The sequence below is a fragment of the Natator depressus genome, chromosome 17, assembly GCF_965152275.1.
Source record: "Natator depressus isolate rNatDep1 chromosome 17, rNatDep2.hap1, whole genome shotgun sequence".
NCBI classification, from domain to species: Eukaryota; Metazoa; Chordata; order Testudines; family Cheloniidae; genus Natator; species Natator depressus.
The window spans coordinates 7728024-7752963 of NC_134250.1; the positions used below are offsets into that span (position 1 = coordinate 7728024).

Below are 24940 nucleotides of genomic sequence, written 5' to 3' on the forward strand. Positions count from 1 at the left end.
CATTGTGTGCAAGTAATTGTGGGGATGCCAGCCCCTTGACAGACACAGCGTAACACCTGTTCCGCTGACCTGGTTAATTTCTTCTGTTGAGTGGGATTTGGCAGAGATTGGAGCTGAAGCCAATTCAGTGATAAGGCTAAAGAAAATGGCTGTATGTTTTCTGTCACCTCCCAATTAAATTGGTTTCATAAAGTGCTTTCCTTTATTTGTCAGGGTAGTGAGCTGGAGCTGAGTGTTGCACTCAGAAGGAGTAGAATGTATTACAATAGACCTGTAACAATACAATGAATGTGGTTTCTTTCCAGTAGGTCAGACCTAAGCGCGTGCACGTGTAAATATAAAAAAGGACCTGATGTTTCAGAAGTAACGAGCACCCACAACTCTAATTGATTATTGTGGTAGCTCAGCACCTCTAAAAGTCTGACCTTGTGCATTTCAGTGTTTGTTTTTTAATTATTTAAATTTACAACCAAGCTTTTAGGACTCCCTGTTTTTTAAATGCCATTTTATTATTGTATTGCATTTTTGTTACCTATTATGTTTATTACAGATCAAATACAAGTTCAAGTACAAGTTATTTCCCCCTCCCTTCAGTCATAGGAAGGACGTTAGGCACACAAGTCAGTGACTAAAGCAGGATTGAGACAGTATAAATATACATACAGTATTGTTATAGGTTACAGTCCTGGAATCTTAAGATTCCACATCTCCTGTGGGAAAGCAGTCTTGTCTTTTACAAGCCCGCAGTGGCATTCACCTTGGAGGGCAGGTGGAATTTTATGATTCAGGACTCAACAATTTGTGTTTCATCCATTCATCCCACTTCCTCCATGTTTGCTTGGTTGTTCTGCAGGCAGACAAGCCTTTCCCTGTCTCATAATGATTTTTATGCTGGTGACCCACATTGAGTTGTAATGTACAGCCATGAGAGAGATGTGGGACAGAACCTCTTTATTTAGGTTATGCCAGATGAGAATAATCAGCTTCAAAAAGATCCTGATTACTTAGAGCAAGGGGAAGTTGAACCCCATTTCATATACAGTTTTAAGGCAAAAAAACTACTTTTTTGGTTTGTTTTTTAAAGGGCCATGTTTATGTAGAATCCCTTACCGATATTGCGGCATTAAGACTTAAAAACCCAGCCTGCTACCACAGGGCTGCTAGTCTAACATGCTACAGTGGAGATTTTATTATTAGGATGAAATACTCCCCTAGAAGAGGAGAGAGCTGAAATTGGTTTATCTCTAACAGGAATTAGGTTAATGTTCATATGCTAAGTGTTCCACTGGTAACAGCTCTGCCCAGAACAAGTGTTCATCACTGATGGCAGCAGGTATGCCTAGGGAAAATTAAGAATATACATAGCCTTTATTCCCACCCTCCCTCCAGCTTCAGTTAAACTGCCTCTTATAATGGCCGGGAGCCATATTATCTTGTGCTGTGATTGTCTCATAAGCTAAGCATGGTCACTAGTTGGATGGGAGACTCCAAGGAAAACCTAAGGTCTTCAGCCAGTGGTGGTGGCGGGTTCGTTAGATGGGACTATCCCTGTTAGTTCGTACTGTTTCAGGGGCATTTGTTCTAAACTGTTAAACATCTGCTGTGTTCCACCATGGAAATGGATGCATTTCATTGGTTGGCGTATGGGCCCAGCTGCTGAAAGGTCTTTAGGTATCTAACCCCCGAGTTAGGTGCCTAAATATCTTCGAGGATTTGGGCTATGGATCTTTGTATCCCTTACCTACTCATAGTTAGTTTGTAAAGTGCTTTGAGATCATCAGAGGTTTATTTTATTTTCTCCACGGAAAGCTTTGCATCTGTATGTGTTAACTACCTTCCTAGTATTATTGTCCTTAGTGTACTTGTCTACATGATCCGATGTCACAGATGTATTTTGCATGTATTTTAACAATGCATATAAAAAGAAGTTAAATGTTTCTCACTAAACCTCCTGTTTGTGTCTAATTTTTATCCAAAAGAACGATTTAATCTGAGTTTGTGACAAATCAGCTTCCAGATCTCAAACACTCATTAAGATGTTTCTGGTTCAGTTTACTTTCCTTCTGGGTTGTAGACTGATTTAAATCGTAACAGTCTGGCTTTTTAAAAAAACCTTAATTTGATGGCGTAAATTTATCCTCAAGGTTCCAACTAAGGGTATGTTTAAAACTGTTCCTGGTCACATACTGTGTTTTTTTTGTCTCACAGGTATTTGATAATGCCATAAACAAGTAATTACTAATCCAGTGAACTATTAAAAGTCAATAATGGTGAAGAATAGAGAGAAGGCTAGTTTTCTGACAAGCTGGTTTACCTTAATTAAACTGTTGAGTGATTAATATGGACAGCTGATCTGGTGGCTTTAATTAGATGCATTTAGAGTTTTGTGTGAATAAGAGATGTCTCGAACCATCCCATAGGTTAATGGCAATACAATACTCTTATCATAGGCATGTATCTTTCAAATGGCTCAGTAGATGGTTAATAACACGTTTTAAAGCTTGATTTGAAACGTCTCCTAATGGGTTATTAGAAAACAGAAACCTAGCATCGTTGGTCTTTTTTCCATATAAAACTGAATTTCCATAAAATGTTTAAAAAAAATACAGTCAAGTTGTTTAGTCCCACAGCTTAGGTTTTTGAATTACAAAATAGGTTACAGAAAACCCAATGCAAACGGGTCCATGGTGATTTTTAAAAATAATAATAGCTATCAATGGGTCTAAAATTTTCCCATCGCTGTTAGAAACTCAAAGAGCTAGTGCATGGGAGCTTGACCAGTTTTTCTGTCCAAGTAGAGTGAAGTGCAAAAAGTAAACTAAAAGAACCTTAAAATAGATGTTAATCTTCCACCATTTATGCAGTTTTTAATAATTGTGGGTGGTATTAGTAGCACAGATAAAGGAAAAATAAATACGATTTTCATCTCCACGATGTCCTTCCAAAGAATGAAGGGGAAAAAATCTAGATTATGAAATTTTCAGATCAGATGCTGTAATTTATCATATGTTTGTCGATTTTCAGTTCAGAGCAGGAGTAACTCCTTTCCCGGATGTTGTTCCATCTTTTTTCTGATGTAATCTTAGCAGGCAAGAGGATGAGCTGTGCATGTCTGTATTATTACTTCTTAACTTGGAAGAGAAACTGAACAGGACTTTCCCTTTTCTACCTGATTTGATTAAAAGCAAAACAAAAAACACAAAAAGCTTTTCCAGTGTAGTAGGTGGTTTTGTGGCTAGGGAGAAAAGAAGTTCTTAAGTTGTTGGAAGGATTTTGTGTTAAAACAAAAGTGATACACAGAGAGTGGAACTTTAAAAAGATTGGTTAAAACTGCTTAATCTCCACTAACAAATACATGGGCAGCTGGTTAAATTTAAATGAGATCGAGACCTCTGAAAAAGTCTAATCTGCTGCTAGATTTGGTCTTGCTTAGGCTGGGGAGTGACAACGTTTTTGATGAAAGGTGGGTCTTTGCTGCCAAGTCCCAGTGTAGAGTTTCTCATGGTTTGGGTGTGTACAGCTTGTTGGAGTTGTTTCTAATTTCTGTGTATTTGAACAAAAGTCTCCCACTTACCTTTGTACTAAGAACAGTGAACATGGTGGGAAATGCTGCTGCTTATATTGTCCTGTGTAGTTAACCCTTGTATTAGTTGAGTGTTAACTGGCTGGCAGACCTCCTGTTTGATATTATTAGTGCATGGAAACTAACCTGACTGACGGTGACTTTCACCTTAAAGTAACCAGTACAGTAACCACATTGAAATACCATGCTGCACCTCTACGTATACAAGGCTCATTGAATTGAAAGGTGATGGTACAACAACTTACACACACAACAGGTGGCTTTGATGGAGAGCAGTCTGAAGCCCCGGCTATTTTATAACAAGCATGCCTGCTGTTCCTTTGCTAATTTTACAAAGGTTTTCAATTGCCATAGAGACAAAATAACTTCTTTAAAATCCCAATCATGTTTCAAATGATAACAAGCAACATAAAACCAAACTGGTTCCTATCGGATAATATGACAGCACCTTCTTTTAGCTACCTATTAAACATCAGGTAAGACATAGGTGGATTTAAAAAAAAAAAAAATCCTGATTACAATCACACTTAAATACAGTAGCATAATGCTCAAAAGTGACTACAAAGGACATCATTAGAAACAAAGCTAGTTTTGATAGACAGTCCTACATTCTGTGTGCAGGAGAGCTCAGTCACGAGCCACAATTGTCCTTGAATAATCTCCTAATGGCGTTTTCTAAATCCCTGTGCTTCTGGCACAGGATCTTTTATGTGTATCTCCTTAACCAGGATAACATTTTTCTCCATTGTGTTTTAAGGGCGACTCTTTTGAAAGCTCTCGGTGGTGGCCCAACTGCCATTTTAACTGCCAACTGAAATTTTAACATTGACTTGGGTGAGAGCAGAGCAAGGTGAACGCTGGCTGCTTTTGAAAATCTCACCTTTTAATTTTTTTTTGTGTGCAAATTTCAGTTATCTATTTTGTCAGCAATTGTGGATTTCAGGATCTCTTATATTCTGATACGTTTTCAGATTTGTGGAAGCGTGGTCAAGAATTCTGTGTTCTGTTCCGCCAACTCTTGAGATCAACTTTGACAAATCACATGACCTCTCTGTGCCTATATTTACCCAGAGGGCACATAATGGCTCATGGGGGGGAGGGGGAGGGGTGTTACTAATTTCAGTTAAGGCTTTCAACTGCTTTGCGGTGTGCTTGGATGAAAAACACCGTCTTAATGTGAAGTTTTACTAAGGGTATGTCTGCACTACAATTCTAAGTTGACCTGTGTGGGGTTCTGAGAACCAGGACTCTGAGCTCTGCGTAGCTCCCCACCCAGAGCCTAGTTGCCCCCCGGGCTCCCTGCTCCCAGCTGGGAACGTGTGTGTAGGGGGTGCAGCTGCTTGAGATTCTTGGCTTCCGGAGTGGGGAGCCTCCAGGCAGCAGCTCGGCTGGGAGTGGGGAGCCCGGGGCAGCTGGGCTCTACCTGCCCGGCTTTCTTGTCAATTTCAGGGCTCCAGCGTGGAGCCGCGAAATTGAGAAGACCGCTAATAGCTGAGGTAAGTAACACAGTGTCTACACAGACACTGTATCGCCCTAACTACATGGACATAAGCCCTACGCCTCTCGTGAAGGTAGCATTATTATGTTGGTGTAGTAGAGTACTTACATCGGTGGGACTCGGCTGTAGGGTGTACACTGACATAGTTAGGTCAACGTAAACTGCCTTATGTTGGCCTAAATGTGTAGTGTAGACCAAACCTGAATGCTGACGTGCACAGGTGTAGCCATTAACCACAATAAAGGTCACCACCTGGCAGCAAAAGCAAATAACGTTCATGTGGATGACTTTATTCCACTCCTTTATAGCTAGAAAATGTGTGTCTAGCCTCCAGATTGCTGCTGTTTTGGGACAGGCGAGGGACATTTAGGCGGGCTGCAGCACTATTGCTCTTACTGACGAATGGAACTTTGTGGTGGTCATTTAAAAGGACAGTTTTGTTCCCTTGTTAAGGGGAGAATGAGTTGGGAGGTGGTGGTGGGTGGATAAAAACAAATTATTCAAATCAAAGCCTTTTACTGCTGATATTGCTTAACTCCAATTCTGTCTTCACACATCAGGGCTTAATGCTGATAGTGATTTACTTACACTTCCTAGTTAATAATTAGACATTGGGAGACACCATAGATCACTCCTAATGGAATATATGGGGTCTGATGAGAGTTTTCTGTTTTGACTAATAAATTTTAGCTGGAATCACCAGGCTTAATGAAATATTACGGCTTTGGAAATGTTTTAGGTCTTGTGCTGAAAAAATAGTGTTACTTTATTCAGTAAATGAATTGATCATTCATTGTGTATCCTGAGCCCTACCTGGCTCTGGAGCATGGGCTGAATGCAAGACTGTGAACTAGAAAGTGGAAAAACTAATCAAATCCTTAAAGACCAGAGGCAGCCAGGCAGGTCTACGCTGACTTTTTCAGTGGTAGCCTCTGGCTACATCCACTTTGATTTTAGTCACCATTGTTAGCATGATTTATAACTTCGGCTTTAAGACTCACACTATTTAGACGTAATAAGATGCTTCGTGGCTTTTATTTCCATTTCCTAATTTCCCTCCTGTCCCTGGTTTTCCCCCCCTTCCCCTCCTCTCTATCCCCCACAACCTCTTGAATCTTGCAGTTGCCCTGCACTGAAAGAACATTTCACCTTCAGTTCCCAGGTGAAGAAAACATGTCTTTCTTGACTGACGGCTGAACTTCTTATGGATCTGTTGGCTCACGGGTGCTGCTCCGGTTTACAAGCTTTAGTCTCCTCCTGTTGTTGCATGCAGCTTTCCCTCGTTAACACTAATGGGAGGGATTCTCTGTAGTGCAGAATAATAGACCCCAAAGGGATAAAAAGATGCCCGCTTTACTCTGACAGCAAGTGCTCTTATGCAGTTAATTTATGGAAGAGCCACGCCTCCGTGACCAGTGTCCTAACTGCTGCAGAGTCCAGATTCTCTTGTCCTCGATGCTCACACTGCAGCACGTTAGCGGTCCTGTCTACCGAGCATCTGTGGCCAGAGCTCCGATGGAGGGATCCATCTCACTCACCACCATGCCAAAAATTCCATTAAAAGCCTGCAGGAACAAATGCACATCGTGCTGTCTATCTTGGGGGTAGCTGCAGCTGCACCTTTTAGCCACCAAACTCAGGATTTGGTGAGCCACAAAAGGGAAGGGTTCCCTCTGCTGCAGATGTCTTGCTGCACAGGTGTTGAGTTTAACTCAGGATATGACAGCAGAAGTAACCCAGCTGATCTTGCCTGTCATGACAAAGGCACCTCCTCAGATATTCAGGTCCTAGACCGCTCAGAGATGTATAGATTGTACCTACTGCCTTGTACTGCACCCTGAAGCAAAGGGGTAGCTAGTGCAAGGGGTTGCATAGGAATGATACATACTCACAGTCACCCATCCCAGTTAGGAGGCAAGCAACCGTGTTCTGTGCCAGGGAAGCTCCTTATAGAGTGCCCTGCAGTAATGCAGTCTGGAGTGAACGTTGATTAGATACACTGTGGTCACAGTGGTGCCGTTAAACCATTCTGGATTCAGGAAGACATTTCCCTCTTGAGATTGCGTAGGTTCAGTGCAAACATAGAGAGTCCAGATGGATGTCTGAGGGTTGGCACTGTACCTTTCAGCAAAGCAACACAGTAGAGCCGGGGTTCTCAAACGTCATTGTTTCGTGACCCGCTTCTGAGAACAAAAATTACTGACCCCAGGAGAAGGGACCAAAGCCTGAGCCCGCCCAAGCCCCGCTGCCCCAGGGTGGGTGTGTGTGTGTGGGGGGACCCAAAGCCCAAGGGCTTCAGCCCCAGGCAGGGGGCCTGTAACCTGAGCCCCGCCACCTAGGGCTGAAGTCCTTGGGCTTTGGCTCCGGCCCTGGGTAGAGGATCTCGGGTTTTGGCCCCAGGCCCCAGCAAGTCTAAGCCAGCCCTGGCAACTCCATTAAAATGTGGTTGCGACCCGCTTTGGGGTCCCAACCCACAGTTTGAGAACCGCTGCAGTAGAGCATAGAGATATGGCAACTTCGGGAACTATTTTTTTCTTATGCATATTAGCAATCAAACAATGACGGAACCATTGCGGAAGATGTGTTGATAGATAATTGGACTATCGCCTTGTGTTTATGTACCATGTACCTGGATTCAGACAGCCTTCTGCAAGTTAGCATTTGTAATGAAAACTTAAATACTTTAGAGGCAAGGCATTTGTAGTTAAAGTTTTGACTAGTGGAGTCAGTCCGTTCTAAATAGACCTTGGATTTCTGATGTTTCAGAAACTCTTTCTGCCTGAGATTCGTCAACGTAATGACACGTGTATTTATCCTCCAAGAGCTTGTGTTCATATGTAAACATACCTTTTAGGATCCTAATTTGGAACAAAGGCATCTCCACAGATGTATTCAGAGCTCAGTGCAAGTTTAAACAGTAAGTGATTTAGAAGTTAGCATGCACATTGGGCAGGTAATGAATAGAATATATATTGTGTGTGTGTCTCATGAATCCGATTGATGGGATCCTGTCAACGCTTTCAAAGCTTCTACCATAAATTGCTGCCTTTCTTTCCTTGATGCTCTTAGGATATCCACAATGCAGTCACACGTGTACTCGCGTGTACTTGACGTGTTCTAACTACAGTGAGGGTCTGTAATTTATCAAAGATGTTCATCTTGGGGACTCTTACCCCACCACTTGCTTCTGGCAGTGTTCTAGCCAGGATACTGAGCTAGGTGGACCAGTGTTTTAATCCAGTATGATACTCTCAAGGGGCAGTATCATCATGAATGGGTAATGATGGGACCCCTATAGAATGTAGATGATTTTACAGTGAAATAGGTTACACCTGCAGTAGTTGATTAACCTAAAATAACTCACTAGTTTGTACCACTGCTTGTGTCTGTGCTGCTGGGAGCTGTTCCTCAACCATTTGGAGTAAAAAAATAAATATGGGGAATGTGTAGAAACGATATTATGAAGTAGATGTGTGTATTTACATAATTGCATATTTCGTATAGTGTTTTAGGGGTGGGTACTGTTAATGTGCATAAGAAGGCTTTTGCAATTCTCTTCCCTCACTGTCAGGATAAATCATCCCCCAAGGGCCAGTTCCCTGCAATACAAACTAAGGTTCTCTTAAAAAACAGTGCCCTTGTGATGTATTTATGATCGATATTCCCTGTTTGCAAATGGGGAAACCTGAGGCACAAAGAGGTTAGGTGACTTTCCCAAGGTTGTACAGTGAGTTGGTGTCAGAGTTGGGACTAGAACCAAGGTTGCGTAACTCGCTCCCCATACTTTATCCACTCGTCTGTGTTGCTCCCCAGTTGTATGGCGTTGCAATTATTTGTACTTCTGTGTGCTGAAAAGGACAATGTCCACATAAGCATTTTCCAGGCTGTGGGTAAGTGGATACTGTACGTGAGGAAGGAATCGTGAATTTTAGTAGTAAGTGGAGAAGGGACGGAACAGGAAAACTGCCTTTTATTCTTCAAAGCTGCTGATTGCTTTACTGGACTGCAGTATCCCAGTCTCTGACAGCACTACCCTGTAGCTTTCCCTATACACTTGTGTCAAAGAACCAAGATAAGTGCGGACTGTGAACATGACGTTGCTGGAATAGGAAGAAACCACTGGAACGCAGCCACACCATTTCTTCCTGTTTTTAAAACTCTCCCTCCCACCTTGCTTCTGACAGAATATTGACTAGAAACCAAGATCCCATTTTTGCTTAGCCTTAAGGGCAGCCGTTTACAGAGTAGCAGTGTTACACAGGTTTACTGTGTCGTATGTCTGTGTAACACTGGATTTGGATCTTGTATTTAGCTGCCAGAAGTGACTGTGATGAAGTGGGAGAGATAAACTGATAGATTGTGTGCCAGAAAGATGTTGGGAATCAATCAGATAAACGGGGCAGAGAAATAGCTTGCTGTTTTCTAGTGATAATAAACCAGTGGCCTCTAGTCCCTGCATTTTTAAATGTAATTGCTGTAGAAATAATCTCCCAATATAAGCAAATGAAAAAACATCCCGGGAAGTGTTCTTAATTGAGCTTGAGTTGCCTTTTCTCTTTCGCAATAAAATGTGTGACTTTTGAAGGTGGGGGTACAAAGCTTCCTTTTGTTGTTTAAGTCTCTACTTTATCTAAAAGAAAAAAAACCCTCAGGAGATATTTATTGGTAAATGTTGGTAAACATTAATTTCACTGTATACATACAAACTGAGGCAGAAATATTTCCATCGATGACAATAGAAATTCACAGATGGCCAAAGTAAGAAAAACGCTGCTTGAGAACTTTAGAATTTGATTTAAGACTGTTTGCTTTGTATATTTTGACATGTGAAGTTGACAAATTTATGTTTTAATGGTTATCAAGCTTTAACTTTTTGAATCTCTATATCTGCTGTCATTAAATAATGTCTGAGTACCCTCCATAATTTTCCACAACTGTTCAAATTTAAATAAACAAAAATGCTAAAAATAAACATACATTATTATCCATCAAAATTATATATATATAAAAAAAATCAAAGAATGCCAAGTCTATTTAGATCACTTTTTTGGGGGTGGGGGGAAGAGGGGGTGATTTTCACCTGCTTATTTCAGTGATTTGCTCATACTGTTGGAATCCCCATAGTGCATTAGTTTCTTACATAGAGCAATACTTGAGGACATCTTTTAATGTCACAGCTGTGCAGAGGTGATTGGAAGCAGAGTCTAAGGCAGGCTGTTGTAAATTGCAGTGTTTGGGCGTTGAGGGGAGTGTACTAAGCTGCAGCTCCATCTCTTTGGTGTTGCATCATGGTTGCACAATTCTTGCCCCCAGAGTTCTGGCGGCCAGCTGGAGTCAGGTATGTTCTCATTCTTTCACCTTGCCTGCATGTACTCCTTGGGCAGGGTAAGTGTTGCATCCAGCACTGTGACTTCTCCCCACCTTACGCTCAAGGGCTTTGGGGGGCAATGATTGAAATGAATGGAAATCTTTCTCTTGATTGTTATGGTACCTCAATTAGCCACTGGACTCCAGCTGTCCCTGTTGTGCAGAAGTACAAGGCAGGGGAAGCCCTCCTTAGACATCTTTGTGAAAGACAAAAAGACTGATTCTTCAGTTTCTTTTGAGTTTCAAATGCCATTTGAGATGCGGCCTGTTGTATTAATTTAGATGGAATATATGGGACAGAGGTGTTAACATAAGCCAGTCGCTGTCCATCATTAAACGGTGTTAAACAAGGTCTGGGGTTTGGTATACAAAAACCTCAGCCTGTTTAGTACCGTGGTGCAAACACCAGTAAAAATCCTTTCAACTTTTCATTAAAAATACAGAAAAGAACTAAAAGAGTTAAAGCATTTGGAAGGTTAAGTATTGATTAAGACTTTCATTTTAACATTTCTTGTTTCCTTTCCTGTTAACTGGAGAGAGTTTTAGAAGGAACCCCCCCTCTTGTCTGACAGTCTCTTAGGTGGTATCAAAGATGGTGATATCTGTCCTTTTGGGGAAAAAAGAAGACGTTAGTTGAGATGAGCTGCAGCTGTTGTTAAAGTCTGATCCCATTTCGTTTCAAGTGGTGTTGGGGATTCTGTTGGAGCTGGTAGGGGTGGTGATGTCATCTTGATACCTCTCTTCGGCCAAACTGGTCAGGGTGTCCCTCAGGATGAGGACAAAGAGGTCCAAGGTCCCAGTAGACAGTGGGGGTGACAGCCAGGATGGTAAAGCTTGCATCAGTAGTTTCCATCTGTTCTTTCTATTTCCCCCCCAAAGTGTCCTCCTTTATGAACCCAAAAAGAGAGCGATGGGTAGAATAGCTCATCCCCTCATTATTTTGTCCACCAATTGGGCCTAATATCTGACACTCCAATTTTGATTCATTAATTTCTGGTTCCACATCTTCTCTTTTTAACCAAGCATGATTTTAACATAGTCCTTGAACCATCTCAGTAGGTCCTTTTGTTGACAGTCTGTCTCCTTTTCCCATCGATATTTGTTATAGGTTATTGTGACATCTTATGAACCTTCACATACTTTTTACGGTTAAGTGCAAATTAGAGTAAATTTGTAGGTTCAGTTATCACAACAGGAACTCTGTCACCATGAATGAAACAGTGACATTTTGGGAAGTCTGCAACTTGGGAGGTCATGTTGATTTTATTTTTGTTCTGTACGTAAGCTATACAGCATATAATATCTAGCTCGTGGTGTTAAACAGACATTAGTCAGGTATCCCAGAAGGCTGCATGCGACACCCTACTGCCTGAGGAAGATGCACAGAGAAAACCCAACCCTTTTCCCCAGAACTTGGAAAAGAAATAGGAAGGTCTGTTTTAGCATCTGGATGCTGGCTGTAAAGCATTCTACCTTGCTGATCCTCAGAGCAAACGTGATTGCCTTACCAGGGTGTGACTCTTATTTTGTGTAGTTTTTTTTTTTTTTTAAATGTTAGGAGAGGCAAGTGGGATTACGGGGCAGAGGTATCATTGCAGCCCCTGAAATATAGCCCTCGAAACACCCACTGTTAATGGAAGCAGTGTACGTAATTCCCCACAGCCTCTGAAAATTCAGCCTCTTTTGTGCCTCCCAGAGACCAAAGAACCTGCAGGTCAGTGAAGTGCTAGCTCAGCCATTCACCCTGTCTGCTCTGATGAGGGAAGAGAGGCCATATTCCATTTGTAAGGCTTCTTTCTAGCTAAGGCTCTTGGAAGGATCTGAGCGTATCATTCCATTGTAGAATCACCACTTTTTCTGCCGTTCCACCCCCCCCCCCCTTTTTTTTTTTTACTGCCAAAAGCCACTCAGTATCGTGCTTTCAGTTCAGAGAGTGGGACCCCCTCCGAGATCACTGCTAATTGTAAATGATGGGAGGCATTGCGTAGCCAGATGCTGCAATACACTGGTCTCATGGAGGGAAGAGGAGTCTGAGGGAAGTTGCTTATCATATTGGACCAAGTTGTCTAAGTGGGTGCAGTTCCGTTCAAGACAATAATATTTGCGATGGGATTAGATGCAATAAAAATGGGGTATGTGCAGGTAGAAGTAAACTTCCTGTCTTGGGCATGTTTTTACATATTTGCCTAGTATAAGGGGCAAATAAACACTCACTCACTCACTCTTCTGAAGCATCTGAAACTGACCGACAGGTTACCCTACACACTATAGGTCTTATTTTGTATGACAGTTCCTGTGCTCCCATGAGCTGCACCTTCGTACACCACCTAGGACTACACTGTTTGTATTACGAGAGTGCCTACTTCACTCTTTAAGCTCCCCTAAGAAATGGATTGCATTTTCAGTTGCTGCCCAGCGCTGGCTGATCCACCACCATCCCACCCATTTAGACGTAAGATCATCAGTTCTTCGTCCCATTGGTGGGAGACTAACGTTTGATCCAGTGTGCTACAGCATCCTTCCCCTCTATATCTGCCTGACCTTCTCAGCTGATACAGATGGGTTGGGCTAAACTAATCATAAAATGATGAAGGGAATACTGCACTAGTCATTGATCCATCTGAAATTAACTGTAGCACAATAAGTCTTCCTAATGGCCTTCAGTTATATGCTCCAGTCATGGATTTTTTTTCTTTTCTAAAGAAGGGGTTAACATGAATTCACCTGCTCTTTTGCCACTGGGTTTTGTTTTATCGATTGTACTTTTTTCAGAGGCGTCCCTGCCATGTCACTCAAAATTCCTGCTGTCTTGTAAAGCTAGCTGGGGCTAAGAAAACAGTAATGCCTTTGGTATGTGGACAGGGTTTCTCAAAAAAAATAAAATAATAATAATAATAATTAAGGCAGCGAGGCACACAAATTCCACCTAAATTCCTAAGGCTCCTTTGAAAATCTCAAACTCAGTGCTGACCTGTGTTTAATGTGCTTTTACATTTGGTCATTCTCTTCCCTCCTCCAGCTCCTTCGAGAACTTATAGAACGGAAAACCAGTTCACTGGACCCCAATGATCAGGTGGCCATGGGCAGGTAAGCGATGAGCTGTAGTTGTCTATATTCTGTGTTAACTAGCTTCACCCTACAGCCACTTAGATTCCATGGGTGTAAAACTTCCCAAAAGTTCCCAATCCTGCTTCTTTATGTGTGACGGGTTCCCCCTGGGGTGCCACCTGGAACTGGGGTACCACTGAGCCCTCTGAACCGCCAGCCTGGGCTCCCTCTCTCACTGTGCTGCTGTGACAAGCTGCAGACCCACTCCCAGTTCTAAACTTTCACCAGCATTCACACAGGTAGGGACACACCCAGCTGCAGTTACATGCAGGCTCTTTGACTAGCCACTTCACAAACCAACAGTAGAAAGGCTAAAGCCAAGGTAACTCTCAGCTCCCCAGGCACTCCCCACCCCCACCGCCCGGAGCATAAACCCAAAATTATACCATCTTGCACTGCACAGGGAACTGTACAGCGCAAGCTCATAGAGTTCACCCCCCACTCCTCAGTGTGGAGAGGAATATGCAACAGCCTTTGCCCCTAGAGCTACAATTTCTCATGCATGTCACTCCAGCTCATTGGTTTAGATAAAGCAAAAACAAGTTTATTAACTACACAAGATAGATTTTAAATTATTATAAGCGATAGCAAACAGATCAAAGCAGATTACCTAGTAAATAAACAAAAACGCCAACTAAGTCTAAGATACTAGAAAGATAGGATATGAATTACCAAATTCTCACCCTAGCTGATGGTACAAGCAGGCTGCAGATTCTTAAGGCACCATCTACACTTGCTTTGCAGCTTGTTTCGTATACAGGCTAGAAATCCCTTCAGCCTGGGTCCAGCACTTCCCATAGTTGAGTCTTTGTTCCTCAGCTGTTTCCAGGAGTCGTCTTTTGTGGGGAGTGAAGAACCACCAATGATGTCACTCCCTGCCTTATATAGCTTTAGCATATGGCGGGAACCCTTTGTCCCAAACCTCAGTTTGTGGAAAAACACTGACATCCAAGATGGAGTCCAGAGTCACGTGGCCTGGTCACAGGCCCTGGCACACCTTGCTGAGTCATAGCGGCCATTACTTACAGGCCATCTGGAGCCTTCTCAGGAAGGCTCACCAGGTGATGGATAAGTTTCTCCTAAGACCTATTGTTTTCCCTAATGGCTCATTGCCCTGAATAGGCCCTTCCCCACCCACAATCGAGACTGAAAGCATCTTGCCTAGTGGGCGTCACCCAGGCGTAACTACATTTGAAATACATAGTCAATATTCATAACTTCAGAAACAAAAGTGATACATGCATACAAATAGGATAATCCTATTCAGCAAATCATAACTTTTCCAATGACACCTCACATGACTTATCTTGTACAAAATGCATCATAATTATGCCATAATCATGTCATGTAATAACAACACTATGAAGAATATGGGATGCAGTGTTACAGTGTGGTTTTGCAACTGATCTCATGGAGAGCAGTTGGGTGTAATAACAAGATGATTGGTTAAAAGCAATGGCATAATATCAGCTAGGCAGGGTATTCCCAGTGAGGACTCTGTGGCTCTGGACCCACATTGCCAGAACTTGTATTTGCTGGCCTTCATGTTACAAGGCCCCACTGGTTTGCCAAACTTGGAGAGGTAAGGGGGCTTGATGGGGGGGAGGGAGGGGAGGAGGCTGGGATATGCTGGACTGGGAAATGCTGCTGGGATGTTAGGTAAGAGCAGCAGCTCTTGTACTGAGCTTGTAACAAGTCTTGTAACAAACTTCGGAACTATTGAATTCAGCTGTTGGTGCAGCACCTAGAGGAATGGTTATAAATAAATAAATAAAACCGATAAATCACCCTAATAATAAGTAATGGCTTAAAGATGATGCCTGAAAGCATTATTACTCTTTTGCAGCCAGACTTATTTCTTTTCAAAGCCACCTGCACTCTTTCTCGCTTTCAAGACTTGCTTTTCCTGTCTACCCCAAGTTTGGGGAAAAGAGTCTTGATCTACCCTGACAAACGTGCTCTAGATGAAGCGACAGCTCACTGGTGAAATTTGGGATCAGATTATGAACTGTGATTTGTCGTCATATAAAGAATCAAACCTGCTGTATAGTCTGGGGTTCCCTTGTATGCACTTTCCCTGCTGTTTTTTTTAAAAAAAAAAAAAAGAGAGAGAGAGAGAGAAAAGGTACAATACAATTAAAACAGTGTATGGGAATGTTTCCTGGGTGCCAAAAATAAAATGTATGCTTTGCGGGAAGCTCTTATTTCTCCCTCTAATTCTGTGGCTAGAAAATACAGAACATTCCAAAAACTGCTTAATGAACAGTATCCATTTAAATAGCCACAGGCCATAATTTAGAAAAGCATAAAAGGAAAGGAAAGCTGAAAATGATAGAATAGAATTCTCCACTGAAAAGTGATATGGGGATGTGTGTGTATAGGGGGAGAGGAAGGGAAAATGCTTTATGAAATTTTGTGTGGGTGAAATAACTTTTGTCCATGTGAAATATGACTTGAATTTTAGTGCGGTAGGTCAAATTTATTTTGTGTATGTCTGGAATATTATGGAAAGCTATTCACTATAATTTAACGTGGCATAGCCAAAATTGCATTTAAGTGGTGATTACATTGTACATTTATCTGACTTTACAATAAAATAGATTACAGTCATTAAGATTATATTAAGATTGCGGTAATTGGATTTTGCTAGATTTTTTCCCCTGATGTTGGGTTTTCATTGTATAAATCAGGTAGGATGATGCTTGTTTCTTTTTTTAAAAAAAAAATGTTTGTATCTAGTAGCAGTTTATTTCCCCCTGTGGAAACTTCTTTGACTTGAGCAAGCTCTGTGTAAGGAATGGGACCCTCCCTTCTACAGAGTGATGGGGAATAAGCAGCACTTGTTGCTTTCCTTTTGTTTGTTTTTATTAAGAAATGCACTTACCATTAGGCAGTGGTTTTGGTGGGGGATTTGCCAGTTATTATAGTCAGAGGTAGTGGGAAAGAAACACTCGCTTGTAATTTTATATACGCTTTCCAAAAGCCTGGAAGGAAACTCATTCAAATGGAACTGTTGTATAACGTTAGATCTGTTTATGTAGTTAGTATAACCCTCCCCACTAAAAGAACCAGCTACATATGTAGCTTATGATAAATGGAGAAAGGTAAACAATCTATTCTACTGAGTGCTTTCTTTATACAAAATACAACTTATTGTAATAGCTGGGGGTGGGGTGGGGGTGGAGCCATAATCCTTTAAGGGTTTTTACTGGCCTTAGCATTTCTGTTTGATGAAGAAAATCTTTTGAATTCTAAAGATTCTTTCTTTAAAAAAAAAAATCATTAGCCAAGAAAGAATAAAAACATAGGGCCAGATTGTACCTGCTGTGGCTTTTTCCTGCACACGGGATGTGAATTACCACTGAATATTAATCATTACATCAAGACCAGGACAGCTTATCTGTCTCCCCAAGAATGGCTGGGGCTTCAGCCCCTGAGATCTGCCAGAGTCCATGGTCATCTACACATAGGCTCTAATGTTCCCTGTGCTCTCCTGTGTGTAGCTATGTACTCCTCCTCAGGGGTATTTCTGTACGTAGTATGGGGAGACTGGTGTGTGCTATTGAAAACTAGGGCAGCGTTAGCTTGCGATAGGGTCCTGTACAGGGCTCAGGTGAGGGACAGTGCCACAGTTATTTAGGATACCAACTTTTGGGCGAAGAACAATGCTGTGGGCATTTGAGCTTTTGAGACTGTATTTCCATGGTTTTTGCCATTGTCACCTTGTGATTCTTCCTGAAAACTGGCCTGATCAAACAGCCCTAGCAATGATACGTAACCACCACTTTGGATTCCCCAGGCAGTGGCTGGCCATCCAGAAGTTACGAAGCAAAATACAGAAGAAAGTGGACCGAAAAGCCAGCAAAGGAAGGAAAATCCGGTGAGTGGCAGCTTCTTCAAACTACAGAGAAGAAACTCTTGTCTCACCAGTTGTAACCTGACTGCCCCGTTTTGGCACTGAAATGTGTTGCCAGACTTGTTTTGTCCTGGCGAGGTAGAAGATGTTGCTCTGAGACATGCCTGTTACGGGGGAGGGAGCTCTTAATGACTCTAGAACTAGTGATTAGTTGGATATAATCAGAGCGGGAATTGCTCAAATCAGTTCTTACAAGAATGTTGCATTGGGCATAAAAAATGCCAGGGAGAGACTTTCAGAAATGCCTAAGAGATTGAGGGCCACAAGTCCCAATGAAAGTGAATGGGACTTGTGCTCCTAAATCCTTTAAGGCTAGATTTACAAAGGTATTTAGTTGCCTGAAGATGCAGATAGGTGCGTATGCCTGTGTTAGGCACCTAATTGCGGTAGACTTTCAATAGAGATGAGGTGAGTGAGGTAATATCTTTTAATAAACTTTCAATGGGAGTTAGGTGCCCATCCAGGTTAGGTGCTCTTGTAAGTCCCACTAGCCACCTACCTGCATTTTTAGGCACTTCAATTCTTTTGCAAATCTGGCCCTAAATTTTGTGACCTTTTCCTTCTAATGTTTGCATTTGCAAACTCTTCCAGGTTGTGTGGTGAGAATGGAAAGTATGTAGAGGAGCTGGGATTTGTTCCCCTTTGCAGAGCAGGTGCATTGCTCTTCCTGAGTTCAGAGCGACTACATGATTTGTAGTGGAGGAGGTATTTGTAGCACAGAGGCACGCTGGAAAGCTGCACTGCTTCCTGAAAAATCTGCAACATTAACCATCCTTTTGTGAGTAAACTATAAATCTCGAGTTTAGATGGCATCTGATAGAAAGTCAGTGGAGTCAGTGTGGGTCAGGCCTGGCGTAGCCATTTTTAAGATAGATGTCATAAGATAATTTATTAAAAGAGGGAAGAGCTACTTTGTTGGCCTGAAAAGCCTGTAATTATTGACTATCAATATTCTATTCTGTCAGCGTCACACATAATTGGATATATTCATGATTCAGTCAAAACTACTGACAACATCATACAACTGAGTCAGACTCATAAACCTTTAGGAATAATGGGGCAAGTCTCTCATTGTGTGTGATCTGTGCACTTCGGAATTCCTGAGAGATCAGAAATCCCTCAGTGTCCGTGGCTTGTTACATGTTAGCTACCTTTTTAAATAAGAGTTGCAGTGACCCAGGGGGAAAATATTAATATATAGACAAGAAGAAAATATGTATTTGCTGATGTATGTGATTAATGTACCATTAAATCCTATCATCTTTCCAGGGCGGTCTAGTGGAGAGGGCTAGGAACCAGGCGGACTGGGTTCGATTTTTGGTTCTGCCACTGGGTCACTCTGTGTGTGTGTGTGTGTGTGTCTTTACTTGCGTGATTCACTAAGTCTCTCTGCACTTCCATTTCCTTCTCTGCAGAACATGGATAAATGTCACTTATCTTTTGTAAGGCACTTTGAGATCTGGGTGCGAAACATGTTATGTAAGCACTAAGTATTAATTGCTATCACTTATCATTGTAGTCCATCATCATCATACTGCCTTCCCGCACCTTTCTGTGCTTTAAGATGTTTGGATGAAGGGCCCTGTGTAAGTGTAAAAGGCTGCCGAGTTTTCTCTAAGCACGTTTAGACACGCCTGGCCTCTTAGCACTTCAGCGCGGGAGATGACTGCTATCCCCACTTCACAGATGGGGAAACTGAGGTACCAAAGGGTGAGGTGAGACTTACCTAAGGTCACACAGTTAGTCTTGGCAGAAAAAGAACCCGGGAGTCTTGCCTCACGAATCCCTTCTCTAACCTGCTAGACCATATCGCTTCCTGAGTGGATAGCTATGAGTTATATATTTCTACTTGTCATGGAATAATTGTGCAGCTGTGACTTGGGATGGCTCACTGTGTCTGTAATTTAATACTTAAAATCTGGTAGACTGGGGTTTTGGAAGCTCACATTTTAAAAGTGTGAGAGTAAGTAGAGCTGGGCAAACAATTAACGGTGGACAATTTATTAGCGTGATTAAGCCCTTTTTTCCAATTCACAAATTGTCCCTGAACATACTGTGATTTGTATGAATGCATTAATTGTTAATATCACTTAAGTGAACCCATAGAGTGAAATATGTTCTCTTATTTCATATTTCATCCTATTGACTTTTTGTTGTTCGTAGCATTTGTTTGCCCCAAGTCAGGGTATTATTTCTGTTCCCTGATTGGGTGACTCTGCACCATTATAAGAGGGTGATTGCTTCAATGAGGAATGACAAAGACCCGTGTTTGTGCACAAAGGTCCATGTTCCAGGGTGAATGTGGTTATTTTCATGAAGAGCCATTCTGCAATATTCATGCAAGCTAAAACTCTCTCCAGGGAGTGTTCCTGGATAAGAGAACAAAAAGGACTGTAAAGGTGCCCAAGTGGAAAGGTGGCTTGTGAATCCTTTTGCCTGCTATTCATCAAGATGTAAGAATAGGAATGACTTGGGTAAAGCGTTTCGAACTTAGGGAGCCAGCAGCACAGTTTACATAGAAAGCTGCTGGGTTGGAATCTCCTGCTCTAAAGACTAAGGGTGTAAAATCACTGGCCTGTTCTGAGTTCCTCTGTAGTCTGTTTAGATTTTATTAAGCAGGTCCCAGAGCATGAGGGGTGGACAGGCTTCTGCAAGTTTCTGACCTAGTGGGAAAAACAAACTGGGGATTGGGCTTTCACAGGTGCAGTGTATCCCTGGGAGGCAGCTTGTTCTAGCGGACAAGTAACTGGACTTGGAGTCAGGAGCTCTGCCACTGTGTGACTTTGGGCAAATCCCTTCACCTCTCTGTGCCTCTGTTGTTCCCTGCCCACGTCTTTGTCTGTCTGGTCTTTTTATATTGTAAATTGTCCAGGAGAGGGGCTGTCTCTTCCTATGTTTATATAGCTGCTAGAACAATGGAGCCTCAATCGTGGCTGGAGCCTCTAGGTCCTACCATGGCAGATGATGATAATTAATGATGGCAGACTGGTATTGTGGGAAAGCCTCTCGTAATCTAACCCTGCTCCCACCAGTGGCTTTTTGTTTGGGCACTAGTACTAAAGAGTAACTAAGACACTATTAGGGGAGGAAGTTGCACACAGAGTCTTTGATTCGTCAGAGTTTTCTGTGTTGGAATAAAGCTCAGGTGCAAGTATACTCCTCAAGGACGCTGGAGTGTTTTCGCTTTTGGCTGTGACAAAAAGTGATTTGTTTATTATTGCTCGTCCACTGTGTGGCATATTTATCATGTGACCTTTTTCCCCCTCTTGTTAACGTTAGGAAGGGTGGAAAAACTACCGACTCGAAATAGGGAGTCATTAAGCATTAGCCACCAAGGGATCCAGCGTTTCCATTTCGGAGACTGGGACATTTCAGTGCAGGCAATGCCATTTCCTTTTCTTTAATAGTTACTAATGTGCTGTCTGTTTATTTCCTGCCTTATTCAGGTATCATGTCCATAGCAAACTGGTGAGCTTCATGGCACCTATTGACCACTGTACAATGAATGATGATGCCAGGTGAGTAATAGATTAATTATGGTTCTCAAATGGCTTCATGACAGCATGATATTGACCTGTTCTTCAGTCTGTCGCCCTCTCCATTTCTTCTTATCAGTTAACCATTTGTCACTGGCATCATAGCCTGGGTGTCTTGGCCACATCTGTCCAGGCAATCTAGCTGAGCTTTCACTCCTGTAATTACTGTAAAACCAAACGAGAAGTTTCTATAAATCTTGATGCTGACTCCATGATTCCTGCTTTAAAAATCCCCCAGATTTTAAAATCTCTTCATTTTGGAGCATGATTATGGAAATAGAGAGCCAAATTCCCCATTGTCCATTGGCTGAAATCCCAGTTTAGAAAAATAATCAGTCCCTTTGCATCAGGAGTGGAGAGTTATACACTATAGTCTTGTGAGTTTTACATAATATAAATGTACAGTACAGCTAACACCGAGACGTCGTACCAAAAGAAGGAAATTCACTTAAAAGATCTAAATGATGTCTATTGTTTGTTCCTATTTAAATAATAAAAATGTCTATACAAGGCTGTAGGAGCCCTAGCACATTAATTAGTAAAGAAAAACAAAACAAAACAGTGTAACTATAAGCTTGACTGCTGGTAAGTGTTTTTGTGGGAGGGAGGTGGGCGTAATTTTCCAATGGGTGTATTTATGTTGCTTGAGAGATGCCTTTCTTCAGGTTCCTCACACAGGCATTTGATCTTAACAGTTAGAGAGATACCCATTGTACGTCCATCTGTCTGGAATATGGCAATCACGCTTGTGCGGTTCCTAGTCAGGATCCTTTTGGATAGAGTTGTGGGAGTAATGTGTAGTGTTCAGGGGTCCCTAGAGGTGTCAATAGGTGCCAGTAGTGACCTGGAAAAGGCTGCTTTGTGGCAACTGGTACAGAAGTTGAATATTGCTCTGTTTTGAACACATTAGGACCCCATTTCTCTGAACAGTGTGACTGGCTGTTTGGATAAACAGGCAGGCTCTCCCTACACACGTGATGCGCAATGGGAGACCTAATAGAGTTTCGGGTAATAGGTTTTCAGGTAAGGAATGTGTAGAATAATGTGCGTCCCCTGTACTGACCAGAAAGAATTATTGCCTCTGCGCAGCAGTTGAGTTTCAAATCTCCATGTCTCAGGTTCTTCCCCGGACCCTCCGAAACCATAACTGAGCCGTGCATTGCACAAGGCTTTCTGGATGTGGCCAGCCTGAAGTGAGTTCCCAGGGTGAAACCCTCCTGCTCCCATCTCCCTCATGCCTCACCCTTGAAGTTTAAGCATGAATGTTCCAGGGGCAGACAGGTTATGTTGGTTTAGAGAGGGAATAGTGGTCCTTGTGGTAGGTGAATAGTTGGTGGGCCCCGGGTCCTTTATTGCTTTGTAGATCATAATTGGCATCTTCAGTTTCACCGACAGGTTTGCTGTCAGCCAGTCGGCAGCATGGGAGTAACACACTCATGCTTTGCTACCTTGCCCAGAAGGGCTTACCGGCTTCATTCTATGCTGCTCAAGTTTCTGGGTGGCCCTGGCAGGGACCCCGGCAGTGACATAGCTTAGGAGTAACACAGGCATTGATGTCCTTGACAGGCCTTGCAGCACAGTGGAAAGATCACAATCTTTTGGCCAAAGCTCCGTCATTGCTCGATTTTTGCCTGGAAGAAAATTCTAAAACCTGGTTATTCTCTTGACCTCTTACAATAAAAGGGAATGCGTTAGAGAGACAGGCTGAACGTTCCCATTCGCCGATCCACATTGTATGCCTGAAGAGGGCTGTTTTCGTAGAACTTGGGCTGCCACTTCTTCCATCTTCATGGCTTTTCTGTAAAGATAAGGGTAGATGCTTGGTTTATTTTCACTTTTAAGCTCTATTGTCATTAATGGCTCTGGGGGAAAGGCTGAGGTTGCAGCAGCAAATTCTCCCTTTTGTGACTGTTTATTAGGAAGTTACTCACCTTGTCACAGGGACAATGTCGGCTACTTCCTTTTCATAGGTTATTTTGCATTCTCCATTTTTTCTGACGACCTTTTAAAAATGCATTCACCTATGGGTTTGTGAGAAGTAGCTTGAGGTGAGAAGAGGTTCATGCATGAACGGGTGGGCTGGGGGAGACATGTACAAGTGTGTGTTTGGATGGACAGGTGCACTTATATACTTCTGTTGATGAAGGTCACCATTAGCGTGTCAGTGTTAGCGTTGGCATTGCCAGCAAAGATATGCTTATCGTGCTGGGACTGGGGGCTTTGCTTTTTGGGGTGGCCCAAAAGGGAACCGGGCGGGAGATGTGAAAATCCACGTGTTTCTATAAACGTGGGAAAAGAAGCACCTCTTGCTTTTAGATTGCAAAAATCCAGCCTCAGCATAAACATATCCCTAAACTAGCCTCTTCTGCCTTTCTTGTAATGTGCTTCTCTCACTACCCATGTCTTAATTTATTTTGTTTTAGCGTAATTAGTGGGTGGCATGGTAGGAAAAGAAACCCGTAAGAGTTGGTACTCATCTTGTGCATAATAATATGCTAGATTCTAATATTTCTCTGTCCCAGTATTATCTCCAGTTGACTGGCTGTGACTTATGCACTGAGAATTTTAAATGAGGTTGGGGGTGTTTTCCATTTTGTGTGTGTGATATATATTCTCCTATAGATTAATCATGCACACCCCCCCATGCACACAAAATGAAAGACACCTCAATTTACCTCTCTGTGTGTGTGTATAAGTATAAATAAAAAGGCTGATTATAAGAACCTGGGAATTGTCATAGCACGTTGGCTCAGCCCTGAGGTGACCTTGCCACCACTTTGTCAGAGTACAGCAGTTGTGTTTGTTCCAAAAGTTGCACAGAGCAGCCTGCAAGCTGAAACCCCCTTCCGCGCGCACGCCAATGCTAAATGCACTGGAGCAGCCTGGAGAACAGAGCAGTTCAGGAGCAGCAACAGCCTGTCTGGACTGCAGCACGCTTTACTGGGCTGCTGCCCTCCACCACCCGCCCCCACTACTTTTCAGAGAGGCACCTTGGCTCCCAAATAAACTGCAGGGGGGCTCCAGCTGACCCTAACATCCTATTAGCTGCAATAGGTTCTTATCTATGTTATGCTGTGTCCACCTAGTTATCATTGTGGTGGGGGAGAGAGTGTTTGACATTTGGTTTACTGAAAGCATCTCCTGGGGGCTTTCACCACTTATAGCAGGTTATTACATTGCTTGCATGTTTTACAGATTCTCTCTCCGGCAGGAATGGGGGCAGCAGCTGCTGCTGCTGCTCATTGCCTGGCTGTGTGAAGTTATTTCTGTCATTAAGTTTATCATCTACTTTGGGCCCGGTGTACTTTTTAATGGCACTGAAGTTACTCAGCTGGGTTTCTAGTCACACAGAATGTTCCAGCTCGCTTGTCCGTGTGTTACCCCCAGACAGTTACCAGAGTGGGTTTTCCAGCCAATGTGCCATTGGATTCTAGCTGGGTCTTACCTACACATGCTTCCACAACATGCAAGGTTATACTTCCAAAATCTACACAGAGGCAGTGTAGCCTAGTAGTGGGTGCTGGACTGAGAGGGAGACCTGGGCTCTATTCCAGGCTGGCCTACTGGCTTCCTATTTTTAGTGCTGTAGTGTGAGCCCAGGTCTGTAGTCCTGGGCTCTGAGACTCACTTCTGAGGTGTGGGGTTTTTTTTTTTTGCAGAGTAAACATGCCCTAGAGATCTTTAGCACCACACAGCAGTGTTAGACAACAGAGGAGGAGAGGAATGTAGCATCCAATTTAAACTTTGGTGAATTTAAAAAGGGAAAGACACCTATGTGCGTGAACATGGGAAAGTAATGATAACACGAGGTAGTAAAAGGTAATCTTTATTGTTTGCGAGTGTGAATTACTAAATTGCTCAGATGTCCAGAGGCATGACCCTAAAGTAAATAAAACCCTGTACCACCCTATATTGTAGTCTGAAAAGGTTTA

At 42.5% G+C, this 24940-nt stretch overlaps 1 protein-coding gene across 2 annotated transcripts in view; it reads left to right on the forward strand.

Annotated features, from left to right (window-relative positions):
• Positions 1 to 24940, forward strand: part of AATF (apoptosis antagonizing transcription factor) — an 81343-nt gene that overhangs the window by 37947 nt on the left and 18456 nt on the right. Inside the window, exons 9-12 of one of the 2 annotated variants that reach the window (XR_012642224.1) lie at positions 13468 to 13535; positions 17356 to 17436; positions 18992 to 19058; positions 20919 to 20990. Coding sequence is in view for 1 of the 2 variants with exons in the window: in XM_074974615.1 (XP_074830716.1) it covers positions 13468 to 13535; positions 17356 to 17436; positions 20919 to 20990 (221 nt within the window). In the remaining variant the exon portion in view is untranslated. The remainder of the gene's footprint in view (positions 1 to 13467; positions 13536 to 17355; positions 17437 to 18991; positions 19059 to 20918; positions 20991 to 24940) is intronic. The other variant, XM_074974615.1, reaches the window with a different exon arrangement.